Source organism: Symsagittifera roscoffensis, chromosome 9, assembly GCF_963678635.1.
Source record: "Symsagittifera roscoffensis chromosome 9, txSymRosc1.1, whole genome shotgun sequence".
In the NCBI taxonomy this organism is placed as follows: Eukaryota; Metazoa; Xenacoelomorpha; order Acoela; family Convolutidae; genus Symsagittifera; species Symsagittifera roscoffensis.
Genome location: NC_087070.1, coordinates 15,412,724 through 15,439,899, shown reverse-complemented (window position 1 = coordinate 15,439,899; position 27,176 = coordinate 15,412,724). Strand labels below are relative to the sequence as shown.

Genomic DNA, 27,176 nt, shown 5'->3' with positions numbered 1-27,176 from the left:
AAGTTTTTTTTATAAACATGATAAGTTATCAGCATCCGATAAAAATTGAAATCATTTGAAAGTGAATTTAAATTTATTGAATCTGGGCCTGGTTTCAGTGGATCGACTGGGAGACTCTGTTCCTCCTGTTTGGAATGATGTTGATGGTGACCATCTTCGCCGAGAGTGGCTTCTTCGACTTCTGTGCCATCCTCTGCTGCAAACTGGCAGCCGGTCGCAAGTGGGTCCTCATCTTTGTTCTGTGCTTCGTCGCTGGAATCATATCCGCATTCTTGGACAACGTCACCACTGTGCTTCTCATGACTCCGGTTGTCATCAAGGTAAGTTTTTAAGAATCAAGTGAGCAATCTCTCGCTAAATCAATTTAAGGAGGAGATCGTTTTTGTTAGAAGCCATCTTTTCAGCCTATCAGAGTTCATTGTTTTACCAGTTGGCTTACTGCTTGAGTTTGGCCTTCAATTTTAGGGGGTTATCCTTCATTTGGTGACTTAATGGGGAAATTTTCACATGAAATGAACTGAATTCTAAAATTAATTCATGTGACAACTGAAAAGCTAGTTAAGCTAAGCCTCTAAAAGTAAACTACTTTCCAACTAATATACCATTTATTTCTCGTTTAGATCTGTGAGGCTCACAACTATGACCCGATTGCGATCCTGATTGCGATTGTGCTGATGAGTAACGTGGGGGGAGCGGGCACTGGAATCGGAGACCCACCCAATGTTTTGATTGTTAACCACGATCACATGAAGGAAATCGGTAAGAAATTCATTTTAGGTCAAGAAAAGTTGCAAATGTCAACAATAAAAATTTATGTCGAAAAATTTGGAGATGCTTAATGTGTTATCAAATTTAAAAAAAAAAGATAAAATAGTGTCCGATTATATTCAATCTTTATGCCTCGAAGAACGTCAAATGTGCTAGTCAGCCGAATGACGCTTTAAGATCAAAGATGAAAAAATCATTCTCTCACGCTATTTAAAGCAAATTTTAAAAAGTTATATAAAAAATCAAGTTTCGATGAACGTACTGAAGACTCGATGAACGTACTGAACGTCTTAAATAGGTCGTAATGATTTTTTTATGGAAAAATCTTAAGACTTGTTCACGCTCAAGTTGAAGTTTTCTTGATTTATTCTTTTGATTTCTTTGTAAATTCATTTCATTCCCTTTGTTAAAAGAACTGCCAACTCCACTGTCGAATAGCAAAAGTTTAAAAGTCACGAAAATCGTGATCAACTTCTAGTTTCGGAAATGGATTTTAGGTTTCAGATTTCCCAGTGGAATAGAAAATTTACCGATTGATTCCATTTTTTCATATTTGGTTTATTTTATCGAAAAAGTGCCAATAATAATGAGTTCTTTAAATGCAAAGAGTTTCAAGGCCAAATTTTTTTTTTACTTCTAATTCGAAAGTTGTTTTTTTTTTTCAGAAAAACAAGTCAGTTTTTTTTCTGTTTCCTGGCGTTCATTGATGTTATTTTCAACCGTCTATTGGCTATGTTTTTCTATTTATTTTTTGAAAAAAAAAGTGTACCCGGCAATAAACATACGGAGAGTTTGCTCAAATTGAAAAAGCATCAGTAAAAAGCTAAAAAACTGTTAAACATAGGTTAGAAAGGTATCATCTGCCAAAATAAATCAAAAAAGCTTGCTATCTATTAAGTCAGATCACGAAACTAATGGGTGAAATTGTTAGGTTGTAAATAAAAGAGTAAAAAAGTAATCATAAATACTAATTTATGAAATCCATAATAAAATTTAAATTTTTTTAAAAAATTTTCAGCTAGATGTTCCATATTAGTATGCATCTGCCTTCGTCTTTGTTGTTTTTTTCAGAAAATTAATTATAGTTGTTTCATAAAAACTAATTCGCAGTTCATCATCTTAAATGCATTAGTTAATGCGGTCAGCCAATAGGGCTTTTTGTCAGAAAAATTTAACAAGAGTGGGTTTTCATTAATACTAAAACAAAAAATCAGTCCCATTTGTGCCAAAAAAGGTCTGGCGCATAAATCCCAAAGATTGTTCAGTTGGTCCAACACTACCAATTGGATTTTTTAAGCTATTTGTAACTTATGTAACTGGTTGGTGCTTTGTGGCGATAACCGGCTGTAATTATTGGTGTAGATACCTACCCTCTGATGGCAAGCTTTGAACATTTTAGTCCGGCTGCAGCGGTCACTAATTTGCTGTTCATGTTCTTTGATTTATGGTGTTTTAATTTGTGACCATAAGTTTTACTATTTGATGATCTTTTTTTCGCTTCAAACGCGCTCTTCGCTTCAAAAGCGCCTGCAAAAAATTTAACGGCCGGCAAAAATGGATTTCGAACAAATAAACTGAAAAAGAGGTAGTTTTTGGGCTCTGAAGAAAGTTGAATTTCTGACAGAAATTTTCCCATTAAATTCCGCCGTGCTGTTTAATAAACCCAACGTATAGATGCTAGTTGTTCCGACCATTGAAAATGGGAAGGAAATTTGAAGTTTTTTTTCCACGCAAAATCGGGTACAACAAATAATCATCGGACTTGGTTAAGTGATATATCATATTAAAGCCCAGACCGTCATGACTCGAGCCAAATTGAAAAATTTCAAAAAATTTGTCCCACTGACGAGAAAAACCCGTTTGATATTTTTGATTTTTCGTCTTAATTCGAGCGAAAGAAGCGTGCAAGCAGTGTTATTGAAATTGCTTAAAAGCTTACATTAGCTTTATTCAAAACATAAAAACTTAGGTTTACTTGACTAACGTTAGTCTCCTTTGAGTATTTTAGCGCTTTTTTGGAATCAAAAGTTTCGAAAAATCAAAAAACTGAAAAAAACGTCCGAATTTTTTTTCTCGCGTTACTAGTAACTTTTCTACAAAAATTGTTTTTCAATTTGCTTTTTAAATTATAAATGTCGATTATTCCTAATCCCCTGTTTTGTTCAGCTCCTTTTATCACACCACGCCGAAAAACTTAGACTTTGGTTTGGAACATTCTTCTACTTGCACAGTAACCGGCTATACGTGTTTCAATTTGCAATTGTCGAAACCCTAACTCTCCACTTATTTTTCAACAAATCCTCGGAATTGATATGCAATTTTTCAATGTAAAATTGAGGGAACAAATTTCTTTAGTTAAGTATCATTTAAAAAGTTACGATTTTAATTTAGTTCAATCAGATTGAGTTTAAATTCATTTGTTAAATGTTGAAAAGAAGTGCAAATAGCAAAAAAAATGCGAATGACGTCTAGTGTCAAAAAGAAGATATAGTATTCCATAAATGTATGCCATAAATATCCAGTCGGGGGCCGACAACACTAGACTATGGGCGAGACGAAGCCAACTCAAACAAACTTTCATCTCCTCCGCAAATATTTCTAACGCAAATATTTATTGTATCAAAAATAGCTTAAGAGTTTGCCCAGAAAAGATATATGATTCAATGATCCAGTTTTCTCAAATTGAGTATAATTTAAGCAAAAAAATCATTCATAAAAGATTTTGGAAATTCAAAGAACTAAAACGTGATATTTCATCTTCGAAATTGAAATTTAACGAAAAAACTTGTCTAGTCCTTTAGCGATTTGCTTAAAGTTTCCTTGTTTTCATAGATTTTTTACGCTTTATTTTAGGCGTTATCAAATCGCAAATAAAGACTTTTTTTCGGTTTAACAAAATTGCTGTGATCACTTGCTGCTATGCTGCTGGCTATGGTGACATGCTCAATTTCATGAAATTTCAAATTTAACTATTGGGTACTAGTTTCTACTGCTTATGCTATATATAGAACTGGTTCTACTGGTTCATGCTATATGCAAACTATTGTATTTATGGAAATGAGTTTCGATACTACTTTTTAGCTGATGATTTTTCGGCTTCATGATTGTCGACTTAAGCTCTGTCGGTTTAGTTTCCAAATTCTGTAATCACTTTGCATGCACTACTTAGATAGCCATTGTTGATCTTATGGATGCGTTAAATGCAGTTTTGTGCAATAGGATTTTTTGACGATCAAAACTTTCGGCTGAGTTTCTTTTTTTTCTTTATAATGTCCGTTAGTATTTTTGAGACTGAAACACTCTGGGACCAATAATTGAATGCCCACAGTCAATCGCAGTACTGCCTCTTCAAAAATAGTTTTTAAATTTAAACATGAAACAAAATGGTGTTTTTAGAAACATTTTTCCACTTCCTGCTTCAGTTGTAGCATCGTTCGAAGTTCTGTTTGCTAATTATTGAGCGTTATGGTGCTTTCATCCTACAGTTGTTGTATCGCAAGTGGTGTGAAGTTCAGCTTGGCCTGTGAAAGATTTGAATAACATGGGAAAATCTCAGTTCGAAGAGATGGCATAAATTGTTGAGTGTTTTAAATTGACGATATACGAAACATAACTTTTGGAAAAGATATTTTAATAGCAAAAAAATATTTTCGTACATAGTTATTTGAAGCTTCATATACTAACGAGCATCATACCACTTCAACATTGGGTTTTTCCTTTTATTTTTAGGTCGTCGGAACTTTCTGTGCTCTTTACACAGCGATCGAGTGCTGGAGTTTTTTTTTACATTCAACTAATTGAATTGTACTAATTTTGAGAAGCTCACGCACTTTGAAGACTAGATATTTGAAGGCAGGGGATATTAAGGGAAATAGTATCGAAATAAACGGTTTGATTGACAGGTATCAACTTCTTGGAATTCACAACGCATATGAGTGGGGCAGCTGCCTTCTGCTTTGTGGTGGGAATGGGTGTGTTGTATCTGTTGTACCGGAAGAAAGACTTCTCCCACCAAAGCAGTCCGGAATGTCAGAAACTGCAGCACAAGATAGCCATGTGGCAGAAGTACAGCAACCGGATCCCAACTGTCAGTCGAGAGGAGACTCACATCAAGACTATGATCAACAAACACATCAGTCTTTTACGTTAGTACTTTCCTTCTTTTCTCCCATTCTTCGTCCAGTTTTGCCTCTTATATCATGAGCAACCCCCTCCCCCCCACACACACCAGCAATTTTCAGCTCATTATACAAAAAGCATAGCGTGTGTGGTAGGCCTATGAATTTAATCTAGGATGATGGCTATTATGAGAAATAGCATTTTTGGAAATGAAGTTTCATGAAAACGGACAGCGACTAAATGCCCATTTCCATTATATTCCCTCTTCAAGCTCAAATCTGCAAAACCACGCCATAAGTTTGACCTTAATTTCCTGTCATATCATTAAACATGCTCTATATAAATCGACCTCTTAAAGAGAATCGTCCGCACAGAGATGTAAATTAAATTATCTCAAACCAGTTGCGCAACTTTGGCATTGGCTGAAAATTCACGAATCTCGGCAGTCCTGAAACAATTGTAAACTAAAATTTGCAGCGCTAATGTGAAGTGTGAAAAGTCAGTTGAAAGGTCAAGGGTTTGAGGCTTGTAGCAGTCAGTGCTTGTTGTTTAATGGTGAGGAAATCTTTCGCAGTCCGGAAAATATCCACACAATTACCACATTTTTTAACGTAACGTAAAATCATCTATGGATACACTTAATAAGCCTTTTATCGGAGACAATGGCTAAGAGATAGTTAGGGATAATGCTTGAGCGAAATCAGGAATATTCTTGAAGCTTCATTCAATCTGAAGTCAGTGAATTTAAAATTACAGAAGCTTAAATTATATCAAGGTCAAAATTTTAGAAAGATTTTTTGAAGTTTCGAGAGACATCTGCAATGACTAGACCCGAATAAACGACTTGCTTCATATCATTAGTCAGCGTAGTGGATAAGTATGATTCGCAAAAAAATTGCTTATTTGGTGGCAGTTTTGCTAAAATCACGGTCTGTAGTATTGAAAATTTCATAGCATCTATTCTCTGCTTTATTTGTGGCTAGTGTTTGCCAATCATCAAGCGTTCGTACTTGAGAGCGAAGTGAGACTCATAGTTTCGAGAGCTCAGGCTCGAATCCGACAGGTAGCAATGGTTTTACTAATCCAATGCTTATTGCTTCTTTTTCTTATTTCGTTTATAGAGTTTTTTTGGCTTTCTGGCTAGTCTCTGCGAAGCGCAGCCTCGCCTCGACTCTGTGTCAATTTTCTAATTTGAAATCAGTCAAATTGTTCTCATTTTTGCCCAGTTTTCTCTTGATATTCCAATAAAAACGAAAAGCTTGTGCCCACCACGTTGATTTTAAGTTTTAGATTTACCGATTGAAAAAAAGTTATCGTTGTTTTAATGTTTGATTAATTTTTAAAGAAAAAAGCGCTAAAAGATCACTTGAAATTTAAACACCATTGAGCTGATTTAAAAAAAACCATTAGTGAAAAGTTTTTTAAAATTTTTAGTTTGTTCTTGTTTATTAACAGTTTTCCGATTTGTTTCTTATAGTTTTTGAACTTTCTTCTTTTTTTTTAAATATCTTTGTTCCGATCATTGACATTGGGGAGGAACGTCGTATTCGGGAGTTCTAGATTTTTGTTTTCCACGCAAAATCAGGATCACAAATGATCATGGGAATGGTTCGAGTGACATACAAAATAAAAGCCCTTCATTCGTAATTCGAATGACTGTTAAAAAATGTCAAAAATTGTCCCAGTTTCGAGAAAAACTGGCCCAAATTTTTAGTTTTTAATTCATCATTCAAGTAACGCGATCTAATATGACAAAAGAGCTTTTCTAAAAAAAATATATTAAAATATATAATTTTTCCAAAAGTTTTTTCTCCTTTTTGTCTGTCATACTTTATTTAACGACAAATATTGTGGATTATGTCCGACTCACTCAGTTTTTAAGCAGTTGTAAATCACCTCAGTTCTTAAATCACCTCACACACTAAAACTGACACTAACTTCAAGAAACGTAAGTAAAAAAAATACAATTTTTCCAGTTTTTTTTTTATTAATATGATCGGAACAGTCTATGCTTCTTGCACAGGAACCGGCTATCCTTGTTTTTTTTTGTAAATATTTATAAGTCTGTTCAATTTTCTCAAGTTTGCTTAGTTTCATCGAATACGAGTCAATTATATGAGCATCAAAATTATTATTTTTCAAGTTTTTTTTTGCTTGAATAGCTTGTTTTAAATAAATCAGATTAATTTAGCAAACCGATTCCAGCCCTTACAAATTTGAATAATTTGAAAGTGCTTTTGCTTGAATAGCTTGTTTTATGAAACTGATTACTTTGCTTTGGAAAAACTTTTGTGGACCCTTCAAGTCCACTTGATTTTTTTTCAATTTGCAACGCTTGAACTGATTGCCTCAAAAACATATGACGTTTGCAAGCCAAGTTATGCAGTCATGGCCTGAATTTACCGCTAGAAATGACTCAGTTTTTTTTGCACATCAACACAGACTATTGAAACAACCTCGAAACTTTCAAAGGTTTGTTTCACGATTTGTTGCTTGAATTTTTTTTTGATCATATTGAGCCTTCAAAATCCACTTGAACATTTTAATATTGCATTGCATAATTTGCTTGCTCAAAAACCATTAACTTGTTCGCGCTACCTTTCATAAGTTTGAAGCTATTTACACTAGCGTCAGGTTAGTGTGTTATTACGAATCTTCTTTTTTTCTAAACAAACTCGCAAATAAAAGTGTTCATTAAAAATGTTCACTTATTTGGAAATTTCACTGTAGCATTGGAAATTGCATAGCAGCTGTTCTCTGCTTAATTTGTGGCTAGAGTTTAATCTTCTATCTTCTGTATAATAATAAGCTTCGTGGCTGAGTGGTTAGTGTGTGTTACTCTTAATCTCAAGGTCGCTTTCAATCTCAAGGTGTGAACAGATTTGTTCTTCATACTTCACATCGTAACATCACGCATTTACCCGTAACAACACGTAAAACAAAAAAACAACTCGATATTTTGAAATGTGGGGAGAGGGACTGGAAACGAGCCAAAATTTAAGATAAATCATAAAATTATAGTCTTTAAATAGCTTGAATCAAAAAGTTCAACGTTTGTCCCGCTTCGGTCATTATTGGAGGTGTTTTTATGTCATCCGATTCCTCAAACTGGGACCGGCTGCTGCAAAATGGATGACATCTTTTCTCCACGGAAAAAAGCACAAGGTTAAATGGTGGGGTTTGGGCCGTGAGCTAATTTTCCAAACCGTTTTACGGACTCAAAATCATTTGAATTTGATCGTTGTGAATAGTTTTTCGAGAGACTTCAGTTTTTTGCGACCTGGTTCAATAAATCATCAAGAATTGGAAATTTTGCACTGTTGCATCTTTTGATTTTTTGCTCGAAAACCTTAAATTTTTGTTGAATTGCTTCAAGCTATCATGACAATTTGAAGTTTTTCATTGTTTGGTCTTGTGAAAGGCTCGTTTAAAAAACTGTTTTGTTTTGCCTTCCGATTCAAGCTATCAACATAAACTTCACCTTTCCCTTTTGCATTTTTTGCTTGTTGGATTTAGAGGCCTTCTAGCAGTTATTAACCAGTAGCACAGCAGTGGCTCTCCGCAAAGAGCTGATCGGGGCAGGGGCGGATCTAGGATGTTCTCGAGGATGTTCTCTCGAGGAAAAAGAGCCGATTCTAATTTTGCGGACAAAATTTTGAAAAAAACTGGCTAAAAAAGAGTTTGAGACTTTTTGAAAAGTTTTGACCAAAAAATTGCACTTTTTGGAGCACGCTTCCCCTGAAATTTTGTATATATTGGCGCCAAAAGCGCTTTTAATGGATTTCTCAAAATAGTACAAAGGTCAAAAATAGTACAAATTACCGAGGAGAGAAGAGCGTCCGGCCCAAAAATAAGGCATATATTAGTAGCCCGAAATGCGCCTTTATTCAAATTTTAGGGCTGGTCAGCCATAGTTGGTTTTCGAACAATAGTACCAAAGTTGGCTACTGTGTCCTGAATAAATGGTCTTAAACTAAGTAATAACCAAAGTATTAAAATGCTATGCTGTTTGTTCAGAGACAAGTCTGGATCAGAAACTGCAGATGAACAAAGAGAACCAAAGTGGAGACTGGAGGAGTGAAATCAAGAAACTAGAGTCTTCTTCAGGCGTGAAGGATTTCCCCCTAATGATCAAGTCCATAGTGATATTGGTGCTTGTGGTGGTATTGTTCTTCATCCAATCAGCACCCTTCATTCATGCCGACCTTGGGTTCATCGCGTTCACAGGTGAAGTGGAGTCCCTATTGCGAAAAACGGAGACGCTTCTGCCGTTTGCCCCCACCTGCAATTTTTATTTGTTCACATTTTGTTCAAGTGTTCTAGCTAAGATGAAAATTGGCATGTAAGTTCAGCAAGTACCCAATTATAAACAAATTTGTTCTCCATATACAAGCCAAAGAAAAGTTTCGTTATAAGTATATTATTTACCTTGTTTAGCCGTTATATTAGATCTTAATAAGGTTCATTTCCAGGCACTGGTGAAGTAAAAAGGGGACCGTTAACTAGATTTTTCAGGCCATGTCATTGCCCAGTTCAGGTCATCACATTCCCATGTTATGCTTACTGCGTTTTATCAGTGCTGGACGTCAAGCAGCTCTGAAGTGTTATCTTCATTGCTTTTTGATCTGACCACTGAGGGTATGGGAGGGGGGGGGGGTTGTTGTATTCGGATTTCTGTTTCGAACAGTCGGTGAACAAATGTTTGGATTCTTATATAGCTCTTGGTGATTTTTTGTTTCGTTTTTTTTTTCAGGAAAAGTCATAAAATTTGTTCAGGCTCAAATTTACGTTTTTGCGGTTTGACTTTTGAGTTCCGTTTGAGTTCATTTCATTCCCTTTGTTAAAAGAAAGGCAAATTCTACTACCAAACAGCAAAAATTTTCTACTTACCAAGTTCTACTTACCAAACAGCAAAAATTTAAAGGTCACGAAAAACGTCATCGACTTCTAGTTTCGAAAGTGTAATTTAATTATCGAATTTCCTTAGCGAAATAAAAAATTTCACCTATTGATCCAGTTTGTTCAAATTGAGTTAATTTTATCAAAAAGTGTCAATCATAAATTGTTCTACAAGTTCAAGGAGATTTAAGGTCTGTTGGCTATGTTTTTTTTTCACGCAAAAAACTTTTGTTGTCGGAAGTTTCTGTTTTAATTGCAAAGCAACCGGCTATCCTTGTTCTATTAGCATTTAAGTGATGAATAAAAGCAAGAATTTTTGGTAAGATGGAAATCGGCCGTCATGCTCTTTTTGATAGAAATTTTCTATATGTATTTTTTTGTCATTTTCTTGGCTGGGAAACGTTATCCTTCTCTTGAAAAGGGAGCAGTGGTAAAGTGGCTCCATCTCTCAACCTAAAAAATGTAGATTGAGGGCGATACCATCTGAGCTCATAAAAGTAACCGAAAAATGCATGTAGACCTTAACCAGAGCCACATCTTGTTCTTAATAAAGAACCCAGGAACCGAACAGTTTGTGTGTTGGTCCATGCAAAGCGAACGAATCGAAGTAGATGATCAATTTCTGTTTCTAGGCTCTCTGATGCTTATGGTTCTTGCCAATGAAGACGACATCGAAACCTTGATCGAGAAAATTGAGTGGACCACCCTCCTGTTCTTCGGATCCCTCTTCGTCTTGATGGAGTCCCTAGCCGAACTTCACCTCCTCGATTTCATCGGGGATCGAACCGTTTCCATGATCGAACAAGTGGACGCCAGCATTCGCTTTCCCGTTGCACTCCTCGTTGTGCTATGGGTGTCTGCTTTGAGCAGTTCTTTCGTGGACAACATTCCCTTCACGCAGGGTAAGCAATGATGAACTTAAGATTCGAACCATATCTGTGCACCATAAAAAGAGATCCTCCCGTGCCCCTCACCAGCAAAATATAGCCCTACCCCATAATGCAAAAATTCCAACTTTGATGGGTTTTCTGTTACTAGGCTGGCTACACTTTTAGGCCGGCACACAAACTTCAACTACAATTTGAAAATTGTATAAAACTTCAGTTTTCATGGACTTATTGCATAAAAAATAGCTTAAGTTTATCTTGGGCTCGGAAACATTTTTTATTTTTGCAACTACCGCACGCCTGTGTTGGCAAACTAACCCGGACATAGTTATTAATAAACTATTAATAAACAATATTAATAATTAATTATTCTAGTTCTGCCTTATTATTGCCAATTTTTTCAATAGTTAAAACGAAATCTTATTTTCAGCTATGATTCCAATCGTCTACCGACTGGGCGAAAGTGACGAGAACCTTCACGTTCACCCCCTCATTTGGGCTCTGGCTCTTGGGGCTTGTCTGGGGGGCAACGGGACCCTAATAGGCGCCAGTGCAAATCTGGTGTGTGCCGCCACCGCCCAACAGAAAGGATACAAAATAACATTCAATACTTTTTTCAAGACTGGATTTCCGTTCATGTTGGCAACAACGGCCGCAGCTTCCGTTTATCTCATCTTTTTCCACGTCTATCCTTTCCAGTGGAATTTCCTCTCCAATTAAACATCAAAGTTACAGAAAAAATCATACGTATGTCAAAACTTCAGATAAACTTCGATGAAGCATTTGTAATTTCAACTAAGTTCGTACAATTTTTAATCAAATAATAGTGTCATGGTGTCACGTGAATAACGCAGCAGATGTTTTGATAATTATCACGCAAGACCTTTAAAATCTTATTTATACTAATCACTTCTTAAGCTACCTGAGTAGCTGTAATTTGTGTTGAGTTCCAAATTCGACATGGAAAACTTGAAAATATCAGACTTCTGGTGCTTGGTTCTTGTTTTATAATGAAGACAGTTATCACGAATTCCTAGTATAAATTGTAAATTATAGTCGTCACTTGCAGGGGGCGGCCGGGACAGAAGAGGTTGTTGATCGATCAATTCATGAAATATGGTTACTATGCTGAGCTTTCCTGAGCATAAAGAATTTATTGTAGGTAGCTTTAATAAAATAAAAACATTTCTGGGACCATTTTTAAAAGATTTATGATTTCAAGTTAAAATTGGAGCATCATAAACTAATTTTGCAAAAATTAATAACAAAATGAAAGCTTTATTTAGTATAGAGTTGAGTTATCGTAATGGGCAATGATAAAGGGGGGAGGGGCTCAATAAAAAAACTTAGGTCGACGGATGCTTGGCCACATTTTCAGATAGAAATGTGTCTGACAATTTTACAAAATAATTCTTATAAAAATGTGATTTTTTTTCTTCCTTGGCCCGATAATGCTCATAGTATATAATGATATAGTTATAATGATAAAATGAAGTCTATTTTACTTACCATTCTATTTTTGTACGTCATTATTATCTGGTGAAATAAACTTAGTTCATCCTCATTTGAAAGTGAAATAGTAAAACCTAATTAGTATTTTACGATTTTCGAAAGACAAGTTGAGCAGCTGTCGTTTTTTCCGGTCAGTTTTCTTCAATCAAAATAACTGTTGTTGACAACTTTGAGGAGCTTGTTGAAGATATCAATGCCATTCAATTTCAAAAGGTTTGTTTTAGCTGCGATTATTTTCATTAATCATGGACATTTACCTTTATGCAAAACATGAGTATTACAGCTAATCAAAAATATAGGAAATATTTTCAAAATTAATTGAGGCAACTCTTGACAAAATCGAGGCAATATTGACAAAAATATATTATTTACTAACCATTATTGCATTTAAAGACGGAATTTCTAAACATGTTTTTTTTTCGAAAACTTCGTCGGAAACATACTTGAAATGAGTTAAAAGGTCGGGCACAAAATTCACAATCTTATGGCAGATTTCGATCGATTGCATAATTTCTCCTAGAGGCGTGCTAAAGAGCTGACTGTATGTATCTAAAAGGCTAGTATATATGGTAATATGTGTATATAATAAGTGTATTAAGAATTCCGATATAATCGAGTAGAAAATTGGCGACCCAATTAAGACGAAAGCTGAAACTATACCAATGGAAGGGTGACTACTTTTTCCAGTGAATTTCCAAATACTCTAAACATAATATATAAACCTGAGGGATAATTACAAGATTAAAAAACATCACTAACTCAAAATTCAGAAAAACAAACTTTTTTTCTAAATAAAAATGAACGACGAACAAAAGAGCGTGAGGAGAAACAAGACTGTTCGTATCAGGGCAAAGCACTGAATGTTCCGGCTGCCGTTTGGTTAATAAAATATTTACAAACTATGAAATTTAAACTAATGTCAACTTTCAGGTGCTAAAATTTGAGTTTGAAATGGAAGGAGCTTGCCCAATTAAGACCAAATAGCTTGCCTCACCACATCAATTTGGAATGAGCTTGTGCTGTTGGAAAATGGTTCACATGTAAATAACTTACCTTACACTCGAGCAGGTTAGAAAGTATAAAACGAGCAAATTGGAAAGACTCGGTTTAGATTGCGCAGACCGCCAAATAAATATAATGGGGAGCGCCCCCGGCGGGGTCTACCTAGGTCCAGAGATTGAGCCCCCAAGTGAGCAAATACATATTTCAAAATATGGTCTAAAACTCACCCCAAATATATATATATATATATATATTAAAAAAAGTCGGAACAACAGCTCTGCAGGTACCAGGGCAAAGCCGGGAATGAATTGACTGCCCATTTACTGGTCTCTAGTAGTTTTTAGTCAATGAAATACTCACAAACTATGGTTGTTAAGCTTATTTTTTCAAAATGCAAAGACTGAAATTTGAGTCGTGAATGGAAGTAATGAGACAGACAAATTAGCTTGCCTCACTTCAGTTTGGAACGATTTGGTGGTGCGGGTGATCCACTTGTAAAATATTTCGACTTTTTTTAGTTTCTAAAAAACAGTAAAATAACTCGGCTCAGATTTACTAAACAGTCAAATTAGTATAGTGCGAGCAATCTTCGTCGGGACCAGGGTAGAGTCAGATACCGAGACCCAAAGTAAGCAAATAATTGGCCTTGTTGTTTTTTTGCATTGAAGTTTCAAACGAGCAGTTTAGATATACTCGTTTCATAGCGAGGGTACAGTCAAGTTACTATAGTGGTCAGCTCGAACCTTTTGCAAACACGAAGTTCAAGAGATTGAACCCCGGGGAGAAAAAGTCTTTGAAAATTGGTCTGAATAAAAACACCCTAGCAAATAAAGTCGGAACAACAAGGGCAATCAAAACGACCAAGAAAATCATTGAAACACCACTCTGATTCCTAAATTGCTTTCGTGCCTTCAAAAATCTTTGTCAATAAGGAGGGTTTTGTGCTGAGTGTTTCAACTGAATGTGTTTTGATAAAATCAGGAAGCACCAACAGCTGAAAGAGTAAATCTGAAATTTTTGAAACGAAGAAGAAAAAAGGATAGGGAGGGGAGCGTGAGAGAAGCAACCGGCAAAATGAATAATAAAAAACCAACAAAACTCTCATGTCTATCCGCCAGCGTCCCCCTTTGTACTTGTTTCAGATCTCCAATTTTCCCTGACGGAATTGGATATATACTAATTTTAATGAGGAGGAGGGCGCCGAAAAAAAAACGCAACTTTTGTGTCAATATTTTCAAAAATTGCCCAAAAACTCGTTTTTAGGCATGTTTTTTAAAAATTTTGCCTGTGGCACAGAAAATTTGGTCAAATTAGGGTATTTATAGGGGTTTGTAAGAACTCGGAAAATCAGTTTGGTTGAACTACAAAAAAGTTGATAAAATTAGCCCCCCCCCCACCCCACCGCGAGAAAACCCTAGATCCACCCCTGTGCCGATCGATTGAGTTGGTATCTTCAAAACATAAAATTTGGGATTTTCAACTAAACTGAGTACTTACATTATCAGGGGACATCAGTGAGTCTAAAATTCAAAAAAAAAACAAATATCTGTAAAAGAAAGAAAGAACATAAAAAAGGTGCCTAAAAAGTTTCAAAACAACAAAAGTTACCAAAATTTTTAGGTTCATGAATTGATTGTGTGATTATTCTGAGGGTTATTTGTGGTACTTGATTTCGCATGGAGAAAAAAAACAAGTTAAAAAAACTAAAGTGCACTCGAAGACCAAGTTCTTACCCACTTTTAGTTTTTGGAGCCAAAATACCATATTTATAAAAGCTTTCGATTTTTGTGCGTTTCGAATATTCGATTTTACTAGATATATCTAGGCATGCTTTTTTCAATTTAGGAGCTACGAATTAACCAAAATGAACTCGCCCGTTATTTTTTCGAAATTAAATAATAAGAACATGTGAATGATGATGATATACCTTCATTAACAAGAATTGACAGATTGGTTAGAGAATAAAGCTGGAAGAGGCAAGGCTAAGACATTATTAATAAAGATGAGGTACCCTTATCAGGGCCTTATTAAATGTGTCCTGCTCTTATAAATTATCATTCAAATTCTGCTCTAATCAATGTTACCTTTCCTTTGTCTGAAGTTGACGCTCCTTCTCAGCTGCTTTTTTTGCTCTTAAAGTTAAGCCTATGCTGATTGGTAAAGTCCTTGTGTTGATAAATTACAGCGACTTGTACAACAAAATAAACCAAAATGAACTCGCCCGTTATTTTTTCAAAATTAAATAATAAGAACATGTGAATGATGATGATATACCTTCATTAACAAGAATTGACAGATTGGTTAGAGAATAAAGCTGGAAGAGGCAAGGCTAAGACATTATTAATAAAGATGAGGTACCCTTATCAGGGCCTTATTAAATGTGTCCTGCTCTTATAAATTATCTTTCAAATTCTGCTCTAATCAATGTTACATTTCCTTTGTCTGAAGTTGACGCTCCTTCTCAGCTGCTTTTTTTGCTCTTAAAGTTAAGCCTATGCTGATTGGTAAAGTCCTTGTGTTGATAAATTACAGCGACTTGTACAACAAAATAAACCAAAATGAACTCGCCCGTTATTTTTTCAAAATTAAATAATAAGAACATGTGAATGATGATGATATACCTTCATTAACAAGAATTGACAAATTGGTTAGAGAATAAAGCTGGAAGAGGCAAGGCTAAGACATTATTAATAAAGATGAGGTACCCTTATCAGGGCCTTATTAAATGTGTCCTGCTCTTATAAATTATCATTCAAATTCTGCTCTAATCAATGTTACCTTTCCTTTGTCTGAAGTTGACGCTCCTTCTCAGCTGCTTTTTTTGCTCTTAAAGTTAAGCCTATGCTGATTGGTAAAGTCCTTGTGTTGATAAATTACAGCGACCTGTACAACAAAATTGTACCATTCTTAGATATTAAAATAAACAATTCATAATAAATACCATTTATTTTAGTTTCGCATTAAAATGTTTTCAAAACTTCTGCTGAAAACCAACTTCTCTATGCATTTCTAAACGATAACTCGGGAATATACCGCTTATTTTAATGCATTGGGAAAGCCCTTGATTTGGCTTTGTTCTGCTTAGTTGGAAATGAGTGATCATGATTTTCTCGAGGCAGTTTTCGCACATCATCAAGTATAACATTTTTTTTGCTTCATCTCATTCGCCAATCAACACGTTGGTTTATGAGCAAATTGTCATGGCTTAGTTTGAAGCCAATTGAGAATGAGCTAGTAACTTTGAGAAGATATCTACCGCCCATTGAATTGAACCACTGGGATGACGTGATTCAATTGTAATTGACCAATGAAAAAAAACGAACTCTCCCGGGATTGGACACCCTCTCACCACCCAAAAGTTCCTCCTTTTGGAACTTTTTAACAACATCTATTCTCGGCCGACCGGTCCAAACTTTTTTTGAAGGCTTTTTTGCGCCAATACATACTAATTTTGAGGGAAAGCACCAGCCGAAAAAAACGCCATTTTTGGTCAAAACCTTCCAAAAAGCACAAAACGGCATTTTTGACCTGTTTTTGCTTCGGAAAATCACATCTGGTCGAGCTGCTAAAAAGATCAATAAATATTTTTAAAGTTTTTGAAAAATCTACCAAAACTGTACCACACTCGAGAAAATCCTAGATACGCCCTTGCAAAAAAACTATTTATTAGCAACTTTTATTGTTTGATCAAGATTTTCCAATTGGTAGGGGAAATCAGTATTTCCGATTGGTAAAAAAGCTGTAGAAACTATATTCCGAGCTTTTCTCTGGAATAATTAATCAGCGATTACTGGTGTTTTAATTTAAAGTTAATTTTTTTAACACCTAGCTTGTTCTAATTAAAGATCATTTTTTTGCTTAATTTTGTTGAAAAAAAAAGTTAGCTAGCCGAATATGTTTTATCCTTTCTACAAGGGCGCACTCATTGTTGCTAGTTTTTAACCCCAAAATTAACCCCAAAAATGGATTTTTTGGCTTTTTTAGTCATAAAAAAATTACGCCATAAATACGTGGTTGATCTCTGACATAAATGTATCAAGGTGAGCTTCTTACGTAGCCCAACAATATTATAGAAAAAATAATCGTCAAATATTGGCAAACATTTTAACAGAGAGTTTGGGTAAAAAATTTGTGTTCGTTATAGTTAAAACACCTTTTTTGATATATTAAACAGAAGTTATAAAAACGCATATATTTTGGAAAATAAACCTTTCTTGAAGTTTGTTGGGCTATTTAAGAGGCTCATGTTGATATAATTATGTCAGTGATCCACCTGGTAGTTATGACTAAAAAACCCAAAAACATTCTTTTTTGGGGTAAAATTATGAGCCCAAATTTCCCAAAACAAATTGCACCATACTCAATCTGGTAAAAGTTAAGGCAAGATTGATCTATTTCTTTTTTACTTTAAGTCAACCCAACTTGAGAAAAACGCGTTTTAAAATTCAAGTTCACTGGGTTTTGTCCGGATAAATTAAATCAGCAGTACTCTCCCGCGTAAACAAAAAGTTAACTTTTAGTGTTTTTGATCGAAAAAATGCGTAAAATGGAGAAAAGAAATCAATTAAGACTTGCAGTGGACAATATAACAACTTTAAACGTTTAAAATTTGTTTAGCGTGTCATAAACTGAAACAACTCAACAAGTAATTTTACAACAATTCTGCTTTTACCGGGAATGTTTTTGTTCCCCCAAACGCAAAACCAATGAAAAATAACACTCATTCTTTGGCCAACTATGCTACATTTCATTTTTTGCCCATTTATGCATTATTTAAATCAGTTATCCTGCTTCAATTCCTTAATGAAACGCTCATGCTTGCTCTTTCTAGCAAAAAAATCATAAATGGAACAATTTTTTTCTCACTCAAAATGACGGAGAAGGCTGGAACTGCATCAGGCAGAGAAAGTCACATGGATATTCTTCCCATGCGTTCGCAATTGTTTTTTACAAAAAAATGTTATATGAATCAATTTCAAATTTTTTCACTAAAAGGAAATGGGAAGGCCTTGGAACAACAGATTTGCGTTTCAGGCACTAAACTACAAATGTACGCACTTCCGTGTACTTCTTCCATCAATGTTCGCTAAAATTGATATTAAATTGTTGATAAAAATGATGAAATTTTGAGCCCACACTGTCAATCTCTCAGATGATTTAGAAGAATTGTGTCAGTCTTAGATAAAAACAAAATTGAAATTTGTTTCTGAAAAACCACACGAGCTCAATTTTTCAAGTTTTTACTAAAAAACTGGTTTGAATTGGGTTTTGCTGCATTTCAAACACATCACAATTTTTGAAATTTAAATTTAGAGTACTTTTGGTGTGAACAGCTTTATTAGAATTTTGCAGCTGCTTATCATTAGCCTTGCTTGTAAATTGTGCCCCTGCAGCGTTAAAAATTCATTAAATATGCACTTCGAAAATCCAAAAGATTAATTTTTTTACAGTAGTATTTGCGATAATATTTTTAACAAAAGTTTTTTTTAGAAAATAGTATTAAAATAGGAAATTTAACTTTAATAGGAAAATTAAAAAAACATTTCGTGAAAAATTGGATGATTGACTTTATAATCGACGGAAAGGCATAACAAACTGAAGTTGTTATAAATAAAAAAAAGATAGCCGGTTACTGTGCAATTAGCACGAATTCTTCCTATCAAAGTCCTCAACAAAGTTTTTTCAAAACTAATGTAGTTTTTTCTGCGTGGTAAGATAAAGCAATCTGATCATAAAACTAGAGCCTAGGAATATTCGACAGTCGCAATAACGCATGTTTGTGATGGACAACCAAATTTGTGATGATTATTTGTGTTACCTAGTTTTGCGTGGAAATTTTTTGAATGGTTGGAACATTTAATCAATAACTGTTACTAATCAAAAATTTATAAAATCAGCTGAGCAAAGTGATAAAACAGCAGAATATGTTTTAAAAAACCAAAAACTGTATTAAAATGGACTTTTTTGTAGCTTGTGCTTATGAAACAATCTGGTCATATATTTAACTCCAGAAACAGTAAAAGAATGCAAGAAACTGAGTAAATCTAATTTTCGATAGATTAACACGATCTATAGAGTAGAAAATTTTGCGTGGTAATTCCTTAGACAATTATTTTTAGGTTTTACACAAGTTAATTTTGAAGTTTTTTTAAGCATCTGACAGATAATGATGCTCTGCTCAAAATGTAGAAAAGAAACGTTTCAACTGGCAAATGGTTTTATTTTTTTGGACGTGTTTCGTCTTTGCACGCGAGTGTCGTATGCGGCGAACTCAAACGGCCGAAAAAAAGCATTCACTCTTCCCTTGAATTGACCAAATTCCTCCATATATTGCAATAGTAGACGCACATTTGTTTTTAAAACACAAAGAGTCTGGAAATTTATTCCAAAACAAATTTAAAAAAATGTTCTTTTTTTTCAAAAGTTTTAAAAAATTATCTGAAAGACACAACTTTTTTGTTAACATTTTGTTAAAATTATTTGTTCAAGTTTATTTAATTTTTTACCCTGATGCCACCACTCTTATTTGTCCCTACTTTCGCAGAAAGTCACGGTAAAAGAGTAGTCGATGTGGTTTGAGTTCCTTGGGAAACATTCGTATTTTGAAAAAATCCTCAAGGTGACTATCTTTAAGACACGCTTTTGGAGTTGATGCAGTTTAACTTTGTGTGCTGCTAAAAATTTGAAAATTTCTGCATCACTTTTGAGCTGACTTTAAATATCTTGCAAACATATCTTCTCTTTGTTGCTATGTGTATTACAATCTTAGTTTTAACCTGGCTTGTTCATTTTTCAAATATCTGTTTTTGAATAGCGTTTTATAGCATTGAATTGAAAAATTTGTTCTCGATCGACAAAATGATGAAACATTGCTGCAAACTTTATCCAAGTTAAAAATTTTACGTTATTTAACCCTCTATTTTTAGACCTCTCCTATTTTATGACCTAGTAGCAAGGTAATTCTTCGACAATTAAAACCCATTTTAATAACGATAATTTGTTTTAAAGTAAACCATGGTTTTCTTCCGTTTAAGCGTATAATTCAGGCCAGAGAAGGTTTCCGTAATTTTTTGACGCATTTAGTTACTCAAAGTACCCAAACTATTCAAACGTTTTGTGAGATTTGACACGAAACAAAAAAATAACCAAGGAATTATTTGTGTTCAGCAACCCTTAGAAGTTACGTGCGTTGAAAAAATAAAATTTTTAATTGGCTGACAGGTTTTTCAAAATTACTTTATAATTGTTTTTATCAACAATACTCTATATGTGTTAGTCTTTTAGATTTCAAGCCCCGCTTGCATTTAAGCGTTCTTACTATATGCGTTCCTACCATGCCTTCCACTGATTCTCGAAAGACTCTGTTAGTGAGATCTGAAATTTTTTGGATTTGATTCAGTGAACTTGATTTGATTCACCTAAAAGTTTTTCTACGTTTAACAGTTGAATAAATTTGTTCGGTTTCTCATATACCGAAACTGTAAAATAAGTAAAATACAACAATTCTGCTTTCACCGGGAAGAAGCTTCAAAAAATTTTGTTTCCCTATACGCAAAATTATTGAGAAAATTATTCATTCTGTGCCTAATTATGCATTATTTGAATCAGTTAGCCGGCGTTGATTCAATAATAAAACGCTCATGCCTGTCGTTTTCAGCAGAAAAATCACAAATTGAACGATTTTTTTTCTCACTCAATGACGGAGAAGGCTGGAACTGCATCAGACAGAGAAATGAAAATGGATATTGTTCTGATGCGTTCGTAATTCTTTTTTTATAAAAAACTTTTATATGAACCAATTTCAAACGTTTTTAACTAAAATGAAAGAAGAAGGCCTGGAATCAACAGAATTGCGTTTCAGGCACTAAATTACAAATATCCTTTGGGTGTTCGACAGTCGTAGAAACATATGCAATGTGGGGAAAAAACTTCATATAAAAATGACTAAAAAATATCAATAAAACAAATCAAAAATTTTCAAATGTTTTTTTCTCTTGCAGTTTTTAAGTTGTTTGATGTTTTGGACTCCAAAAAAGCACTTAAATACTGAAAAACAATTTACTTGAAAAAATTTAACATTTATACGACTGAAATTGAGCTATAGTAACTTATTAAGCTAAGAAAATAGGCAATTGTAAGCCTGCTCGCTCGCTTAATTCGCTCAATTTCAAGCTAAAAATAAAAAAACGTAAATGCGTTCTTCTTGATATTGTGACAACGCTTTGAAAATTTTTATGTCATTACGACTGAAAGTTTTTTATTGTGATGTATCACTCGACGCATTTGAGTGACTATTTGAGTACCTAATTTTGCATGGAAAAAACTAAAACACCCGCAAACAAATTTCCGGCTCATTTTTTGAATGGTGGCAAAAATTAACCAACAACTGTTTATAATCAAAAATTTACAAAAAACATTGCGAGCAAGCTTGGTTTACTAAGAAATCTTGCATTGTAAAAAATCTCAAAAATTTACCTAATCTTGTGTTTTACCTCATAATTTTTGCTTTTGAAATAATCTGATTATATAGTTAACTTGAAAAACATTGCAAGAAACTGAGTTAAACTAATATTTGACAGATCAGCACGCCTTATAGTGTGAGTGAGTATGTGTGGTTTTTAAATACAATTAATTTTACATTTTTTGTTAGCTAATGATAACTAGCTAGAATCTGAGGAGTTATAATGATGCGCTCATTATGTAGAAAAAACATTTCATTGTGTTTTAACCTGGCAATCCTATTTTTAACCTGGCTTGTCTTTTTGATTTTTATTATCCGTTTTGAATTATTAGTTATAGCATTGACTAAAAAAAAATTTTCACCTTCAATAAATTAATGAATCAATGCTGCAAACGTCATTCAAGGCTTATTCCTATTATAGATACCACATCTTAAATCTTTGATATTTACACTTCTATGTTTACACCTCCTATTTTATACCCCGTAACAAGGTAAATTTTCAAATTAGGTCCCTTTGCAACCATTGTAGCTTTCCAGTTAAGTGTTTCAATTGAGACCGGAGAAGATTTTCTTAATTCTCTTGACGCATTTAGTCACTTGAAATAACCGAACTATTCAAAAGTTAAATAACACTTGACAATGAACAAAATGATTGCTAAAAATTCGGTTTCCTAGGCACTCTTAAATTCCACGTGTGCTATAAAAATCAAACTTTTCCTTGGCTGACAGAACACTCAAAGTCACTCCTAAAATTTTTATCAGCTTTACTATATGCGTTTAGTTTTTCAAGTATAGCCACCGCTTGAATATATGCGTACCAAACAGAAATGAAAAAATCTACCAACGATGCTAAGAAGCCCTAAAATCTAGCGCTGATAATTATAGTTGAAAAAAAAAGTTATTCGAGCGTTTAAAAGACTGCAATTCGAACGCTTTAGAAAAAGTTACTCAGTGTCTAAACTGTCGGATTGTTTCTTTTTCTTTCACAAATTTTTTGAGAAAAACTACTGAACATGGATTAAAAACACGCTACGAAACCAAAAACGAGTTTGCTTCAGCACTTTAAAACGTTACACTGACTGGCTTTCGAAAAGGATGATCAAGCTGTTTGCTGATAGGACAATTCGTTTCAATTTCAAACCCATGAGTTGTTCTCAAGAATAAAAAGCTGATTTTGAAAAACCGAATGCAGTTATCAGAGTTTATTGTTCCGACCATTGAAAATGAGGAGGAACTTTGTATTCGGGTGTACTTTATCTTTTTTTTTGTTTTCCACGCAAAATCAGCTACCAAAACTCATCATCCGACTAGAATGAAAGATTTATATTTATCATATGAAAATTTTACAGTCGTGACTTGAACCTTATTAAAAACTTCCAAAAAAATCTCAGTTTTTAGAAAAACCGGTTGGAAGTTTTTGATTTTTCGTCATATTTCGCGCGAATAAAGCGAGCGAGCAGTCTTTTTAAGTACTTAAAAACTTATATTAGCTTAAATTAAAACGTAAAATCTTAGTTTTGATTGAGTAAAGCTAGTTTAATTTGAGTACTTTAGCGTCTTTTTGGAGTCAAAATTTTCAAAAACTAAAAAAAAACTGCAAAAATTTTTTTTTTGATTTTTACGTTATGTAATAATTTTTCTGAAAAAAAATGTTTTTAATTTGCTTCTTTAACTTTGACTGTCGGATGTACCTAACCCTCAGAACCTAACCCTATTGGCAGCTCCTGTTTTAACACCACGCCAAAAAAACGACAAAAGCTTGAAAAACTCTGTATTTTTTTAAGATTATGGTCGGAGCATTTTGTGCTACTTGCACAGTAAGCAGCTATGCTTGTTTGAATTTATTATTGGTCTAGCTGGTGACAGCAGCTATTATGTCCCAAACTTGAAAATTTTGGCGTAGAATTTGTCCATATATGAATCAAAGACACGCAATTCAAGGGTTCTTAATGTAAATTTGATAGTTTATCTTGTTACAACAAAATTGAGGTTCGTTTTTTTTCTATATATGGCCCATGGCCCTTCCATTTAAGCTCATCTTAGTTCTAATGTAGTTGGTAGATTCTGGGTAGCTTTTTTGTCTTTCTTATTATGCTTTAGAGGTTTTTCATTAAGAAACTATCAAAGTTATTTAAGATTTCATTGATTTTTTAAAGAAAACGCTTTTTTCCGACGGTTGAACATGGAGAGGAGCTTTGTATTTGAATTGTTTTTTTTCAACTTTTTGTTTTCCACGCAATATCAGATTTTTCACAAAAACTCATCGGACAAGTTTGAGTGATACATCATATTAAAGCCCTTGAAATTTTTTGATTTTCGGTCTAATTCCGAGCTAATAAAGTGATTACCGTGTAGGCTTACAAAAAACTTATTTAAGCTCAATTCAAGCCGTGAAAAATTTTTAGCGCAATTTTTTCAAGTTTTTTTTCGTTTTTTTAGTCATTTTTCTTGAAAAAATGTTTTCCAGTTGACTTATTTTTTCATGACTCTCAAATATGCTCAAGCTCTATTTTTTTGCTGAAATCTTTTTATCTTAACGCAGAAAAAAACGACCGACACCGGCTATCCTTGATCCTCTTTGTTTTTGAGTTTTAGGAACTGAAATAGTTTTGTGAGGTTTTATCTAACAATGTATGAGAACATGATCAAAATATTCGATGCTAGACCTCGAAGTAAATTCATTGTGTTTTTCTAGTCTAAGACTGTTTGGTTAGTTTTGAGGTTTTTCTTGGCTTTTCTTTAATGTTGTGCTGAAATATCAACTGATTAGTGATCGTAATTTCCAGGATTTTTTTGTTATAAAGTTTTTAACAAATTGACACTTTTCTACTTTGTCAGAGTTCGATCATTTTTTACTTACTGACTGGTTTATTCTATTTTTTCTCCAACACATTGTGCTTTTACACTACAGTTGAGATCTCTTTTGTCAAAGTTAATGCTGAACCGATAAAACTTGATCACAAACCAAAAGTTCCCTGAATGGATGTTTTTTTTAAGAATTGAGACTGCTTCGTGATGTTCCATCTACTATGCCTGAAAGAATGATCGCTGATTGAACTTTTTTTTGGGATTTTGAGTTTAAGTCCGGGGTGGCTTTTTCACAGAGTAAATTTGAATAAAGTGCACCGTCTGTTCGTCACGGTGGTTTCTTATTTTCGTGCAACTTCCTAGTCAAATACCAATCGTGATCTGACTCTTATATTTCATAGTCTCAATAGATCTAGTATATACTGGTTTTGTTGCGAGACTTAGAATCAAGAAAGAGCAACTGTTTGCTAAGTTAAATTTATTCTTCTCTGGCTGAAACTATAAACAGTTTCAGCCTTACAATTCGTTGGAATTTTTAGTCATGGATCATGATTGGTTAGTTCTAAGTATCCCGTAGAGATAATTATCAAGAATATAATTGGATTTAATAAATAATTGTTTTGAACTGGTTCCAATTTTGTATTTTTTGTTTTGTTTCATTTGAGCTCATTTGGGAATGGGGTTATCTAATTCTGGGGTTATAGGAGAGGGGATTAAGAAAAAGGGGTTAAAAACGTGGGATTATAAGCTTGGCAACCAATCCCAGCCTAACAAAAAAAGCCCTGAAAAGCCCTAAAAAACCCTAAAAAGTGTTTTTTCTATTTGAAAATTAACCAGCAAGAATCAATGAATCAGTTAACATGAAAATTTTATCTATACAATTTTTACAGGTACCTTCTGTTTTTTTTGACAAAGCTACCGCACTTTTTGGTCATCTGAATGAAATAATGAAGAAAAGGAATCTCAAATGCTTATTCATTCTGCTTTCATTTTGTTTTGAAAAACTGCACCTTTTAATCAGGCAATTCTTCGGTAGAGCTACCTCAATTCTCGGTCATCTAAATAAAATAATGAAAAGAAGGAATCTCAAAGGTTTGTTTTTCAGCTTTTTCTTTTTTGTTTTGAAAAAACTCCTTTTTTAATCAGTCAATTTTGATTGACTGTTTGCATTGCAATTGTGATTTTGTTTATATTTATATTTCACGTTTTCGAAATAAAATATCTGACGCCTATTGGTAAATGCAACTTCATCCTCCAATTGCGTTCTTTTAATGTCATCTTTGACATTTTGAGGCCTGATTTTTTCAATCACTATATATTTTGTATTTAAGGAACGGAATTTTCATTTGGTATGTTTTTTTTAGTTTGATAATTTTTCCCAGAGCGGAAACTTATTTTTTTTTTGTGGAAACAAACGACTTTATTTTCTTTTTAAATCAGACTAAAAACTATTTATTAAACCTGCTCCCAATTAAAAATTCTTTCAGAGCAAAACAGCAGTACTGAAAAACAATTGTCGCAAAATTTTTCCTTATTTTTGGCCTGACAACACAGAACTTCCATTTTAGTTTTTATTCACCGTACACGTTCCTAAAAATCTCATTAGAAGATAAAATCATTACATTTGTTTTATAACCGTCAGAAACAGATAAGGCATTTTTTATCAACCTGAAGAGCAATATTTAATCAATTCACCTTTTGCTTCGGTGAATTTAAAATTGAGCGTGTTTTTAATCGAACCAAAGCTGTACAAATATGGACTCGCTTTCCTATTAAATAGTCACTTTCTTTCCTCACCGATTTTGTTAAGTTGAAAACCGTTGTCAGCTATAGTTTCAGGTACCTTTTCAGTTAAATTATATAAAGTTTTCAGGAACACAATTTCAACTAATTGAGATTGTTGCTATAGGTTAAAACTAGACTCTACTTTTTTCGGAAGTTTTTCTTTAATCACAGCAATTCAAACAAGATTTTTTGGTATGCTTTCATTTTTAACTATGTTGGATTTCCCAAAAATTGCGGAGATTTTTTAAAAGAAAGGGTAAAATTACAAATAGACGAGTATCAATTAGTGAAACTGCATGCTGCCAAAAAGTTTATATTAATGTTTTGAAAAATGTTTTTTTTTTTCAAAATGTCTAAAGGATTTATATTCTCAAAATAAGTTTTAAATATGTTTTCCTCTATAATGTACAAAAAGTGTAGGTCGGCTTCTAAATGAAAACATTTTAAAATAATTAAAAACTTTAAAAACCTTCTAGCCTGTAGGAAGAACACGGTCGCAGCAGTTAGCTTTTAAGAATTTTTTTTTCTAAAAAAAGAGTGCACAGTCGCCAAAGCAAGTGGCACAAAATAATCTAATCAATGCAAAAAAATATAAAACTCAAATAATCATAAAAAAAGATTGCAGAACGAAAGAAAAACCATTGAAATTAATTCTTTTTGGTTTATTTTTTTAATTAACTGTTTTCTTATACAGCTGGGTGATATTGAAATTATTTTGCAAGAAATAGACGGAAGTAGCTTCACTACGAAAAACTATTTGGAAAATTACATTGTGAAAGTGAGTTCTTCCACGTCATTACGACTCTTTTATCGGTAAGTTGGTCCGAGTAACTAAATTGTTCAGACAAGTTGCTCTTGAAATGGAGAGAACATCGTACAGAGATTTTTCTGAATTTTAATTTGGACTGAAAACATTTCATGCCTAGGCCTCAATC

At 33.7% G+C, this 27,176-nt stretch overlaps 2 protein-coding genes across 3 annotated transcripts in view; one reads left to right on the top strand and one right to left on the bottom strand.

Annotated features, from left to right (window-relative positions):
* The window catches only part of LOC134854227 (P protein-like), a 35,196-nt gene extending 22,952 nt beyond the window's left edge, over positions 1-12,244 (top strand). Inside the window, exons 8-13 of one of the 2 annotated variants that reach the window (XM_063870396.1) lie at positions 99-320; positions 621-759; positions 4,671-4,913; positions 8,905-9,114; positions 10,419-10,688; positions 11,104-12,244. In XM_063870396.1, the coding sequence (XP_063726466.1) occupies positions 99-320; positions 621-759; positions 4,671-4,913; positions 8,905-9,114; positions 10,419-10,688; positions 11,104-11,393 (1,374 nt within the window). In that variant the 3' untranslated portion in view covers positions 11,394-12,244. The remainder of the gene's footprint in view (positions 1-98; positions 321-620; positions 760-4,670; positions 4,914-8,904; positions 9,115-10,418; positions 10,689-11,103) is intronic. The other variant, XM_063870397.1, reaches the window with a different exon arrangement.
* LOC134854559 (zinc finger protein 749-like) overlaps positions 1-27,176 on the bottom strand; it is a 354,798-nt gene that overhangs the window by 200,229 nt on the left and 127,393 nt on the right. The window lies entirely within an intron of this gene.